The following is a 14,175-nucleotide window of genomic DNA, read 5'->3' as shown; positions in this document are numbered from 1 at the left end:
AAAAGATATTAAAAAAAAAAAAAAAAACAGAACGCGAAGGACAAAGACAAAAAAGAATAACGACTTCATTATTGTAAAACCTCCTTCAATGATATCACCTTCGCTTGTTTACCTTACGTCTTGAAATTCTAAAACAGGGGGTGTGGGCTCGTAATCTAATATCTAGTCTGTTTCTTAATACCCATCGTTAAATGTTACATTAATTTTTATTATAACAAAGAGAAAGGTCTACAATGAAAGTATGAAACAGGAGATATTAAAAAAAAAACAAAAAAAAAACAGAACGCGAAGGACGAAGACAAAAAAGAGTAACAACTTCATTATTATGAAACCTCCTTCAAACTAAATCACCATCACTTGTTTACCTTACGTCTTGAAATTCTACAACAGAGGGTGTGGGCTCGTAATCTAATATCTAGTCTGTTTCTTAATACCAGGCCTCCCGCTAGATTTTTTGTGAAAAATATGAACCTTATGAACTTTTGACCACAAAAATATGAACTTCATTATTGTGAAACCTCCTTCAAACAAAATCACCATCACTTGTTTACCTTACGTCTTGAAATTCTACAACGGAGGGTGTGGGCTCGTAATCTAATATCTAGTCTGTTTCTTAATACCCATCGTTAAATGATACATTAATGTTTATTACAGTAACGAGACAGGTCTAAAATAAAAGTATGAAACAGAGAAGATATTAAAAAAAAAACACAGAACGCGAAGGACAAAGGCAAAGAAGAGTAACAACATCATTATTGTGAGACCTCCTTCAAACTTTATCTCGGTTAAAGAACCAATTCTTGGTTACATATGTTGATCCATACAAAATGTAAATAACCATACAAACTGTAAATAACTTTAAATAACCAATTCTTGGTTCCATATGTTGATCCATACAAACAGTAAATAAAACTGTCAAAAAAAAAAAAAAATAACTAAAATTCAGAATTCTAATAAACTTGTATTTCAAAATAAATAGAACAGGACGAAAAAATTTAAAATAAATTAAAACTAATTATTTGAAAATAACTTTAAAAATATGAAGCGGTTTCAACGTACAAATAAAAACACCGAAAAGAACTTTGATACAACTATATAAAGGGCTTTGAAAACAAAGCACATTCCCGCACATTATGCAGAAACTTGGCACCATCGAATTGCCAACGAATTGCGAATGTGCTTCGAATGTGATTATGCAATTGCGAAGTGCCAATGCAATGCCAAGTGTCACCAAACACTAGATGGCGTTGACAGTTTTTTGTCGCCACTAGCGCCAGCTCCCACTCTTATAAGTTTTTCATACTCTTAGCCTGGTACTGCAAGTATTCACTTGACCAACTCTAAGAACCAGATTTCATTTTCACTGTCCTTGGTACCTTAAGGACTTAGAATGCATGCCACGTCCCTTCTCAATACAAGCCCACTAATGGCAAGATCATCCTAGACCACACATTTGTGTTATTCCGTGACAAAGCTTTTTTCATTAAAGAAAGTTTTTCTCATTTAAATAATTTAATATGCAAGTTATTTAAAATTAAAAGAGAAGCGTAAAGAGAAAGAGAAACCGAAAGAAAAATCTTGTATTTAAGAGATCATTCACAACGAAATTTAGATAGCACTAATTTGAGGCAATCAAAATTTTTTAGCTTTTAAGAAAATTCAACAAAAATTCTGATTGGCTCAAGCCAGGGGTTACTAAACCCCTAGCTAAGCGAGTTCCAATGAAAGAGGATCTGTTGTCTCACAATTTCAACTAGATAATAGATTCTGTCTGATAATCTCTAATCAAGGCAAAACAATTTACTATTATTTGCCAATTATTTAATAATTTAATGAGAAAACACAGACAAAAATTACATTTACTACGTAGATTACAATACATTAATATGTATGCTCTGTGGTAACACAGTGAACTGATGTTCTGCTTGGCGATACGGGGCCCAGAAATCAATCTCTGCTGCCTCAAGTCTGGGTGACAAGCTTCCTACTTGTCCCAGTAAAAAAGACCCAGAAACTGAAACGTCGATTCGAAACGCCAGCAGTGACCCTGGAGGATCTACATCCCTTTTTAATATGTATTACTTACGTTTAATACGTATTACGTAAAATACATTCATATTACGTTTTACACGTAAAATACTTATTTAATACGTTAATCGACTAATTGATATTAACATTGATATATCTGATTAACTTTAACAAAAATTTACATAACGAAAACCAATATGATTCACTCAAAACCAAACGGTTGATGTGGGGTGAAACAGTTAAAAAAAAAATACATACATACAATGTCTTTTTAAATTTACTATAATAAGGCAGAAAGAAAAAAAGAGAGAAAAGAAAAGAAAGAAAAAAAATAATAATACAACAGGGACAGCAACTACATACCATATCCATGCTGTGGGGTCACACTCACCAACAAACAAACAATTACAACTTAATTTAAATTAAATTAAATCTCCTTCAAAACAAACTAAACTAAAATTCATACTTAATTAATAATTTTCGTTCAATTAATGATAAATAATATCAATGATATTGATGATAAATAATCAACAATAATGTATTTAATTAGTGAATGTACAATCCCATATTATTGTTTTTATCTGGTTATCCCTATTCCATTCCAATAATAGGGATAATTATCCCTATTCCATTCCATGATATCCCGATTCCATAAATACATGGTAAATACAATGGAATAGGGATGATTATCCCTATTCCATTCCATGATATCCCTATTCCATAAATACATGGTAAATACAATGGAATAGGGATGATTATCCCTATTCCATTCCAATAATGTATGGTGTATTTATACTCACCAGTGCAAGAATATTCAACAGTTGATTAGGAACGGGATCGTGTTTCAAGCGAGGAACAAGAAAATCAATGAAGAGCTCTAACATTGTGTAGATCCCACGTTGAATTTCCCCTCCCCATCTTTTAACAGCATGTGAATCAAGAAGCTTCCGCATAGATTCAGGGAGACATCGCTCCACAAACCGCCGACAATTCTCATCAGCTTCGTGCAATCCTGGAGGAAAAATGGCAGTTGCCAAAAAACTTCCCTGAAAGCTTTCATTCCACACGAAATTAAACACATACATTAAATACATATGTAAATTAACGTAAATTACATACATACCGTACATCCCTTAAAAGCGTTACTTAATCCTAGGATAGTCCAAGGAAAATTTTTAAACATCATTCTCCTTAGATGATTAATATCAAGTTACTTTTCTCTTACCAATAGAGATAATACAAAAGGTTCCAGGACAAGCCAAGTATTTAATTGTCCTTGATATGTTTGCAGAATTAAGCAATGAGGATCAATTAAATTATCCCTCAATTAAATTATTTGGATGTCCACAAAATAGTCAAAAAAAAAGCTTTAGAGATTCATTCTGACAGTCTGAGTTATAAAGACAATCACAAATTATAATTTAAGGGGTATTTCCTATAGGCTTCATAATAGGGGAGTTTTTTTTAAACCATCTTTTATATGCTCCTTAAGCATTTATAACAAGGTTCAATATTTTGAAGCATCGTTATAGCAATACTGATTAGTTTGTTGACAAAAGACGGAAATAAACATCACAAAAAAATTCCAATAAATCTAAACAAAAGAGAAACAAAAATACAAGTTAAAATGTGACAAATTGGTAAAGAACCCTTTTATAATATTTTTATATAGTCTAGAATAGACTCTAGTGAAAATTTTGAACCAAAATAATAAAAAGCTTAATGATAGATATTAGGACAATATGTCCCAATAACAAGTCCAAAACTAGATTTTGAACAAAAAATACATTTATTAGTTATCAGGAAGGATTTCAAGAAGCACAGAATGGCTGCCCCCAACCCTCCACTGCACTTCCTGGCTCAATAGCTATGAAACGGAGATCAGAACCACCAGTAGGGACTGTGAAGACCAGTGTCGTATTCATACCTTTTTACCTTTTATGCATTAACCTACCCAAATGATAATAACAAAAAATCACGATTTTTCATTTAAAATAAATAATAAACAAGGGTGACACAGATTATTTTCCACAGATACACTACTTAAGTCTTTGTCTTCCATAATATAGAAAGGCCAATATTTTGAAACAAAAAATTAAAAAGCCAAATAGGGCAAAAACCAAAAATATTAAAGGACAGAAAAAGGATTTAGTGCGGCTATTTATATTTCCGAAAAGAAATAATTCCCTAAATCTGAGAGCATGAATAACTTTTATTTGTAAAAGAATAACTTTATTTGTACAAGAATACTTATTTGTACAAGAATAACTTTATTTGTACAAGAATACTTATTTGTACAAGAATAACTTTATTTGTACTGCTTTATTGAAGTATCCATACAATACTAAACAAAAAAAAACGATTCAAAAGGTTTTACACAGAAAACCAAAATATTGGAAAACTATCATTGCTTCAATTAAAAATATATAGCAAGTTTGAAAGAAATCAGTTTTATATAACACACTTGTATTGAATACCCCCCCCCCCCCGCAAAAAATAAAAACCTAGCTATCTCCCTCAAATTATCTAGGCGTCTACCAACACCCTTATACATAACAGGTAAAAAGCCCCATCAGATCAAAGCAAAGAATCCCTTTCCCAACAAAATTGAAAATACGAACATAAATAAAGCTTTTTGTCAATCCTTTCTCTACAAGTCGAATTTACTGAAACCACTTCCACTGCAAGGATTGACCCTATAATAATACAGCTATTTCTAAGCCTTGTGGGACATCTTATCAGTGTTAACTCTTATTGCTTGTACTGTTAATATGTAAGAATGGGTAAATAATGTTCAATATGTACAGTATTTAGGCCTAGTATGTGATTGCATAAGGAAGAATACAAACTTATGTAACCTTGTGTATAGGTATAGACGTGCCCCAATGTGATTTACTTAAATAAAAAGGTGGATACATAGAGGGGGATATTACAAGAAAATCGGATTAATAGGCCCCATTTTTTGTGGGCAATGAGGCCCTTTATAAGATTATAAGTGGGGAAACTACCTGGAGAGTAATTACAAATTTTTGAACAATTTTGTAAGAGCAGTCAGAGGCCTTCTCATGGGTTCTCAGGGCCTAAAAATAACCTTCACAAAAGATTTTCGTGACATTTTTGAATATTTATTAGTAGTAATACTTCATTTTTTTTAACTACATAAAATAATCAATTGGTAGCAGAGCAAAAGCATCGCTTGCAAGGGTGAGCTACAACAACAAAAAATAACAACAAATATAAGTTATAAGGAGTTGGAGGGTGAAACCGTATACCAAGAAGTACAAACATAAATATTTCACACGCAATAAAACTACATAATATCATGTTCCCAAAGCAACAATAACCCTAGGATCAAAAATTGTATCTCATGTACATGAATCAAGCAGCAATAATGTCACTGAAGCATGACAATATATCCCTGAGAAGCTACTTTTCAAAAGACACACATGTTATATTATCTTGTCAAACAATAGGCCTACTTGTGTTATATAATCTTGTATGAGAAGATGCATTTTGTTATTGGCAATGACGATTTCATTGGTTTACTTTTTGTTTTGATCCAACGCCATTTCTGAGGACTTTCCAGCTATTTTTTGAGATCATAAATTTATCTTCTACTATTAAGATTAATTTTCTTATTATAAATTTATTTTACTATTAAGACTAATAGTAACAAAAGTTACCATTCCTGAATCAGATATAATTAGCAGTTTTTTTAAACATGCTCTTAAATTTATTGTCACAAAGGGCTGTGGTTTGTTCTTAACTAAGCTATAGCTATTGCTTCAACCACGATAATCAATAAAAAACTAAATAAATGGATAAAATATTTTTTTCAATACATTAGTATTAATTGTATTCCCATTCAATCTCAATATGTTTCAAGGGTAAATTCACAAAATGACCCCATGCATAGCTCATATTTAACTGATTAATGAGTATTTCTTTAAAACAGGGCTAAGCTTACTAAACTGTAACTTGACAAACTAAGCATAATTTAACTTGACAACTTGGCTGACCTTAGTGACCTTGAGCATACTTTAGTGACTACTGGTTGGACAAAAAGAATATGAAGAAAGGTATAGCATGGGTATGAACAAAGGTAATGGTTGAGATGGTTGAACATAAATATGACTGACATCCTAATAACCTTACCTTCAACAGTTAGCCTAGCAGCTGCTTCTAAACACTTGCCAAGGGATTCGTCACGCTTATAGGGAATTGACCATTGATCAGTGAACACTCTTGATTCAAGTTCGTATAGATATCCTTCAGGAAAAATATTGGAATCTGTTTCATTTCTCTACAATGCAAGAAAATGAGTCATTATAAAGAGGGTTATTCACGTATCTTCACAGGAGTGGATTCAGGGGCTAAATTAGCATGAAAACCCTCTCATGCAGCAAAACTTGAGGTATCTGACTAAGGATGAACTTTTTAGATGGGTTGATCCACTCATAGTGTAAATGTTGAAGCGCCATCTGTGCTGCAAAAATTCCACCATGCATGGCAATGCCTGGCACAGTTCCTCCATGTTTGGCACACTTTTGCCATGTTTGACAAGCACCATCTGGTATAAGCGATTTCTGAAAGTGATAGACCCCTTGCATATTTTGTATTTAAACCCTTCACAAAAAAAATCAGATTCTCCACACCCTTAAGGTTGAACCAGTGTGCACCTATGCATATACGCTATAAAGGAGAGAGGGGTAACCATCCCAAGGTTTACCCTTAAACTCCACACATCCCAGGAAAAATCAAGAAATTGTGGCATAAAACGAGCATTTGGGGATTTCAAAACTCACACCTCCTAAAAAGGTCCTAGAACCATGCCCCCTTTCAAGAATCGGGTGTATGTACAAATATAGTTATAGCTTACTCTATTTTCTAAATCATATATGCTATAGAAAATTTTTGTAGAATGGTCCAAAGGAATAGAAATAGGCAACTGAAAAGTAGCAAACTTTTAGGCCTCTATTTTAATGTAATATCACTTACAAATTTCTAAGCTAAGATGCATGAAGATGTAATGCAACCATGATTATCAATCTGTTTAATTTTGATTATTCAATAAAATGTCTGTTTCATTTTTCAGACAAAACAAGCTACAGTAGTCGCACAATTTATTTTGAAAAATAAAAGCCAAAAATGAGTGATGTTACAAAAAACAAATTAGCACTTTCTTGTAAGAGTAAAATAGAACTGAGTCAAACCAACCTCTTCAAACTAAGTCAAAGGAATTTTTTCCTCTTTCAGCATTATGTGAGTGTGAATGTTAAGCACAATTAAGCCTTTCTACCACTTTTCTAATGGATTTTATAAAAAACATGGTATAGTAAGAAAGAAAAATGGTAGCAATAAAAATTACACAAAGCTGGAATAAGTCATAATGATCATTAAACACAAAAGAGATTACAAAAAGTTTTTAATTAAAGTTAGCAAAAAAAAGATTAACATTTAAAAAAAGTTAGGTCAACTTGAGATAAAGAAAAGTTATAATAAAAACGAAGTCTCAGCAATTAAACACCAGCAATACATTTAAGAGAAAAGGATAGTCCATCTGAAATTTGATCATTTCATTCTGTACTAGAGGAGATGCATATTTTGCACTTTTAGTAGATAATTCAAAATGCTCCCACAGCTTTTTGGTTCTGCAATCCATCACCAATTGAACAACCCTCTGAATACCCCTTCATGTTCAACAATTTTTGCAAGGACATGAGTTTTTTTTCACAAAGACCCAGCAGGGCTAGTTCACAAAAGCCACAAAAAGAATAGCCAAGACATTAGTCTTAACATTTCTTGGTTTTTACTCCTTTCCTTGTAATTTTCCAAATTCGATTGCTGGTCAAATGGAATGCTTTGTCATCTTGTATTTTGATAAATATCAAAGATTTTTGTACTGCAGTAAAATGATACTGCCTATCACCATGATACGTAATGTTAGCAAGAGCATCTTTAAGGTCAGTATATTTCTTCAAAACTAAGTACCCAAGCATCTCATATGGGCCTTTACTGGTCTCAGATTTAGCAAATAGAAGGCAGTGCTTACAGAATGCACCTTTTGTTGAAGGCTGAACACAAACCATGAATACTGTTAGAGCCAAGTACCTTGAAAACAATGACATTTTGTGACCAAATCCTCAACATTCTGGTGAACTACTTCAGGAAATTTACACTTTTTTCCTGGTTTACAGTGCCTGTACATTAACTCCAACTTTTGAACATCAGAAATCTGGTCATGGTTAACAAACGACTTCAGACCAATGTCAAGCAAGGTCGTTATGGGCGCAGTGACTGAGGTACCTTCGGATTGTTGCTCTATTCCACAAAAGGGATTACTAATGCTTTGACATAAAGTTATTCTAATGTCTTATCACAACTTTTTGAACTAAAGCATTTAAATATTTGTGATTATGGGTGCAGTGACTGAGGTATCTTCTGAATGTTGGCCTATTCCATGAAAGGGACTATTAATGCTTTGACATAAAGTTATTCTAATGTCTTATCACAACTTTTTGAACTAAAGCATTTAAATATTTTGATTATGGGTGCAGTGACTGAGGTATCTTCTGAATGTTGGTCTATTCCATGAAAGGGACTATTACCTTAAATTACCTTAAATCGCACTTGCTAGCGATAGGACGAATCCTGTGTCCGCCAGCTTCAGTGATGATAATTAATCATCATTTGTGGCATCCCAAATGGTGCACCACGGTTTGTTGAGCCACTCTCTATCCACTGATGACTTAAACGCATCCACGCTGGTAGAGGTTACTGTTTTTTCACTAAGGGAGTTCCACAAGCTGACAACTCTATTTGAGAAGAACTTGTTCCTTAGTCTGGTGTTGGCTCGTTTTCGGAATTGCTTTTGAGAATGACCACGAGTTCTGTTTGAATTGTCCGGTTGAAAAAGGCCAGGAATGGTATCCTCAGCATTTAGGAGCTTGTATGCTGTTATCACATTGCCTTGTTTGCGACGATATGTTAGAGATGGTATTCTAAGCTTAAGGAGATTGGATGGATAAGGGACATCATAGACGTCTTTAATACATTTCATTGCACTCCTCTGGACTTATTCTAGAGCTGCGTGGTCTGTCTTATTGATTGAGCATGCAATACCCATTCCAAACTCTAGCCTTGGTCAACCTAGACTCTTGTATAGCTTGGTCTTAACAGTTGGAGATCTGCTAGTGAACGTTCTTTTGATTGAGCCAAGAGTCTGATTAGCCTTCGCACTAGTCGCTTGTGCATGAATATGAAATTTCAATTCGTCGTCTACGAGGACACCAAGATCTCTCTCCGCGTGGCTGCTGGAAATGGCATTTCGGGACCCATCCCTACAACCCATATGGTACTGAGTGTGTGGGTTTTTCCTCCCAAGGTGGAGAGTCTTGCATTTTGATGCGTCGAATTCAGGCCTCCAAATATTAGTCCAGTGAGTGAATGTATCGAGGTCTAGTTGGATCGACTTAATATTTTCTGCTGTGTCTGCACGACCGATAAGTTTCGAGTCATCAGCATAGAGGCTTACTTTGTTATTTAGGATCTTTGGCACGTCATTTATATATATACTAAATAAAGTCGGACCCAAAATCGTGCCCTGGGGGACACCACTTCCAACAGCGGCCACCTTGGAGACAAACGTCCTTCCATCCTCGCCAAATACTTTAACCGTCTGTTTCCTATCTGTTAAGAACTGCATCACCCACTCAACCACACCGCCACTCACCCCAATAGCTTGGAGCTTGATTCGAAGTCTTTTATGGCAGACTTTGTCAAACGCCTTTGCCAAATCGAGTAGTATGATATCAACTGGGAACCCCTGGTCTAGAAGATTGGTGATATAATTACAAGAATCAATCAAGTTTGTTTCAACTGACCGACCAGACCTAAAGCCATGCTGACATGATGAGACCAGTCTATTGGTTGTCAAGTGTTTCAGGATTGCAGTGTTAACAATCGCTTCTGGTAGCTTCCCGACTGCAGAGGTGACACTGATTGGCCGGTAATGGCTTGCGTCTTCTTTGCTGCCACCCTCATGTATGGGGGTTATGTGGGCCATGCGCCAATCCTGCGAGATACACTTTTCATCAATGGATTTCTGAAAAAGGTGAGTGAGTGGGCCTGATAGTTAAACATGCAATTCTTCCAGTAGACTGGGGAGTACATCATCAGGTCCCACTGAGTACTTGGTATTAAAATGTTTTCGTTATGACCCTCTAATTCCCGGCGTACCTTTCATCAGGGGTAGAGGGTTTAGGCGGGTCTAGGTGGGGGGGTCTGGACGAGGGGCCTTATCAGGTTGAGTAAATAGAGGTGTAAACTGCCTATTTACGGCATTGGCAATTTCTATTGGGTCATCTATTATACGGTCATTATCTTTAAGTCTTTCCATCCTATTAATGCTTTGACATAAAGTTATTCTAATGTCTTATCACAACTTTTTGAACTAAAGCATTTAAATATTTGTGATTATGGGTGCAGTGACTGAGGTATCTTCTGAATGTTGGTCTATTCCATGAAAGGGACTATTAATGCTTTGACATAAAGTTATTCTAATGTCTTATCACAACTTTTTGAACTAAAGCATTTAAATATTTTGATTATGGGTGCAGTGACTGAGGTATCTTCTGAATGTTGGTCTATTCCATGAAAAGAACTATTAATGCTTTGACATAAAGTTATTGTAATGTCTTATCAATGTTGGTCTATTCCATGAAAGGGACTATTAATGCTTTGACATAAAGTTATTGTAATGTCTTATTGCAAATTTTTGAACTAAAGTATTTAAATATTTGTGATTATGGGTGCAGTGACTGAGGTATCTTCTGAATGTTGGCCTATTCCATGAAAGGGGCTATTAATGCTTTGACATAAAGTTATTCTAATGTCTTATTGCAAGTTTTTGAACTAAAGTATTTAAATATTTTTCAGAGATTGAAACACAACACAGAAGATTTGTCTATTCGATGACCAATAGGTGTTTTTGTGGCTCTGTTATTTATTATTTGCATTTTGTTCAATATGGCCACAGGACTCACTCCTAAGTCCTGTTCCAATAGGTTTTCAGTTTTTGTAACCTTCACGGCTGCATCATTGTCAGCCATGTTTCATATTTTATTTCAATCTTACACTAATTCCCAGAGGAGACAGGAGAACTGACCTCAGAGTCACCATTCCCCTTTCTTTGCAGGCCTTAGGAGAAAGAGTTTGGTTCCAAAAATAGGAAAATGAACCATGGCCTTGGAAGTTAGGGGGACAAAAAACTCAACTATGATTTTTAACAATCTGTTCTTCTATATCTTGGCTCATCAACAATCCTCTACTTTTATTGAACAAAGATTTTATGGCAGATATTGACAGCTAAAATGAGCAACAATTGTACAGGCTGTTATTTTTTTAGTTTGAGTTATGAGATTAGAAAGATGATAATCATAAAGCAGCAACTGCAATTCTAGCTCTTGTATCCATCTTCATTTCACCATATCTTTTCTAAGAAATTCAGAATCTTCCCCTTTTTCTGTGTTTTGAATTTGAGGGAAAAAGACCAAATAGACAATCAATATATTCATTTCCTAAAATTACTAAGTAAATAAAACTCTCTGTCAAAAAATTACTTCACTCTGCAGTGTAGCTTCTCTGATAGTTATGGGCTTAGAGTGGCTGCTTTATAACAACAAAAAGTTTTAAGAATCTTGTAACTTTTCTGAAGTATTAAAGGAACTTAATGTATTGCTATGGTTAAAACTTATAATTAAACTATTAGAACTTGAAGTGAAATTAGGTATTTAAACTGTTGATATGGTTTTCATGTTGGTCAACATAGTTGACAATAATTGTAGATCTACATCCTATAGAAAACTGATCTGGATGATTAGCATCAATGCAATGCTGCTATAGGGCTAATCTGCTTCATTCTTAATGTACAATCTTTGTTGGGCATTTAAAAACTTAAAAAAAGGAATATGGTGTATAAAGTTGCAATAAAAAACAGGCCCTTCATTAATAATCTCTTTGACTTGAATGGTTTTGCCAGGAATGAGATATGCAAGTACCTTCTATCCTACCTTAACAACAGGAACAGTAGGAATCAAAGCATCATCTTCATCAAATACATACAATGTTTTTGAAAAATATTATAAAAGAGATTGTAAACAGTTTTGTTTTGCCATTAAGATACCTGTCAATATATATTGCACTTTCTTTATTGATATCATTGAATCTTAGTTGATTAGCCAAGTCTCTTAGTTGTTTCAACCCTATACCTGTAGATCCAAATTCTCAAGTATGTACTAGGCTAGCTAACAAATAAGTACCAGAAGTTTTATTGCTGTACAACATTGCAACACAAAAGAGACTGCTGAGAGCAAGACATTGAACTCTTGAACAAATTCTTTGGGAGGGTGGGTTTCCTCCCTAAACATGCCACTGCTGTGTTGGCCTGGGTGATGTAGTGAGTTTGGAGTAGTTAGTACTATCTCTTCTCTTTTGGGAAAACAATTAAATATAGTTAAAAATACTGCTGAAATGACAGAAAATAAATTTCAAAACTAGAGCCACCAAAAAAAGATTAAAGACCCAAAATTACAGCAAAACCTTTTTGTCAATATTTAATAAGGCTACTTATCAAGAATGTAATCTTTTAAGCCCTAGAAACAAGAAAAGAGTAGAGAAGGCAACTTAACACCTTCTAATATTAAAATTTAAGCCATGAATTCATCTCTGAAACTGTAATTAGGCTGGCCTAGGCTAGTTTCCAATATAGTATGCAGCCTCTCAACTTGCATTGTCAGAGTAAACCTAACCCTAGTGAAAAGGACATTTGGCCATACACCTAATTGGAAAGAGCATCAAATGGCACTCTTTTTGTTTTATAGTCTTTCCTTACAAAAAAGCAAAACTCTACAGCACTACCAATGATAATTATTTTAATTTTTTAACAAAAAGAAGAGGTAAAACAAAACATTGGAAAATATTTTACACTTCAATCAGTATGGGTTACCTATCTTAAGTTTAAACCTGATTCACAGTTGAAATACAAACAATTCTTACATCCCCAGTAGAAAGACTTGAAGCAGGTCTAAATGAAGAGGAATCACTAGGAGAAAAAGCTTGTTCATTGGTTAGCAATGCAACCGCTTCATTTAAGTCATTCTTTGCCATTTGCAAGGCCCTTTTGATTTCTGATATATCGGGAAATCCCATGGACAGTAATAAACTAATATTTTCATCTTCAGTGTTATCCATTATTGTGATTTTACTGTCTTAAAGGTTAATTTTGGTCATAGAGGGAATAATTCCCGCGATTTCATTGACTTCTTTTATGAACCCCACCTGCCGGCTACTGAACAGGGCTGCCAGCTTTTCAGTCAATGAATATGTCCCTTCAGCATCTGAAAATGTGTCCTTTTCAGCCAAATTCTGTCCATATTTTGTTGTCCATATTATGTCCATCTTGAAACCTCAGAAACTAGTGTTTTTGCGATTTGTTAACCTCTTTTAAAGTGGTTAGTTAATATCGAATATAATGAAAACGAAAAAGATTCATTTAGTACATCCATACAGAAAGAACTAGTGTGAAAGCACAAAAGTCATAGAAACATGTAAACAGTAAAAAACTTCTTGTGGGAGCTTAAGACTCATCTTCCTGCGAGAGTTCTTCTTGACTGGTAGGTCCAGCACGAGTGTCAGCATTTTCACTTCTTTTGGTAGCCTTTTTTCAAATCAGAGTAATTCTTGCGCATGTCATAAGGTACAATCCAGGAGTCAAGCGACGTTGCAGAGCGCTAGGTAAGCTGAGTTGCCCATCAATCAGGGGGGTGACATCCCCAAAGGCATAATTACTAGATTTTTTGACAATGCTGAACAAAATAGATGTCGACAAATTTTGATTGGATGCTGGTTTCCGGAATGACTGGCGCGGGAGGTGGGTTTGCCCTCAAATCACTTTTGACTCTTATAAAGGGCACTAAAGGGCATATAAAGGGCACGATTCAAATATTTATCTTATAATGGGCACGATTCAAATATTCTAAAAATCCCTTAAATAGTGTGGAAAAAAATTTAAACCCACAGTCAGCACCTCCTTCAATTCCTTCTCTCATCAGTTTGGACCTGTCAAAAAATGATTTACATCAAACCTTC

At 34.6% G+C, this 14,175-nt stretch overlaps 1 protein-coding gene across 1 annotated transcript in view; it reads right to left on the bottom strand.

Annotated features, from left to right (window-relative positions):
- faf (ubiquitin carboxyl-terminal hydrolase-like faf) overlaps nucleotides 1-13,347 on the bottom strand; it is a 134,028-nt gene extending 120,681 nt beyond the window's left edge. The window contains exons 1-3 of the mRNA XM_089095065.1: nucleotides 13,084-13,347; nucleotides 6,184-6,331; nucleotides 2,829-3,040 (exon numbers count right to left, since the gene is read on the bottom strand). Of these exons, the coding sequence (XP_088951191.1) occupies nucleotides 2,829-3,040; nucleotides 6,184-6,331; nucleotides 13,084-13,278 (555 nt within the window). The 5' untranslated portion in view covers nucleotides 13,279-13,347. The remainder of the gene's footprint in view (nucleotides 1-2,828; nucleotides 3,041-6,183; nucleotides 6,332-13,083) is intronic.
- Between the last annotated feature and the right edge of the window lie 828 nt (nucleotides 13,348-14,175).

The sequence above is a fragment of the Artemia sp. Qi Xiang Cuo genome, chromosome 9 (genome assembly GCF_049724085.1).
Source record: "Artemia sp. Qi Xiang Cuo chromosome 9, ASM4972408v1, whole genome shotgun sequence".
In the NCBI taxonomy this organism is placed as follows: domain Eukaryota; kingdom Metazoa; phylum Arthropoda; class Branchiopoda; order Anostraca; family Artemiidae; genus Artemia; species Artemia sp. Qi Xiang Cuo.
Note: the sequence above shows the minus strand (reverse complement) of the source record. Positions and strands in the feature narration are given on the sequence as shown.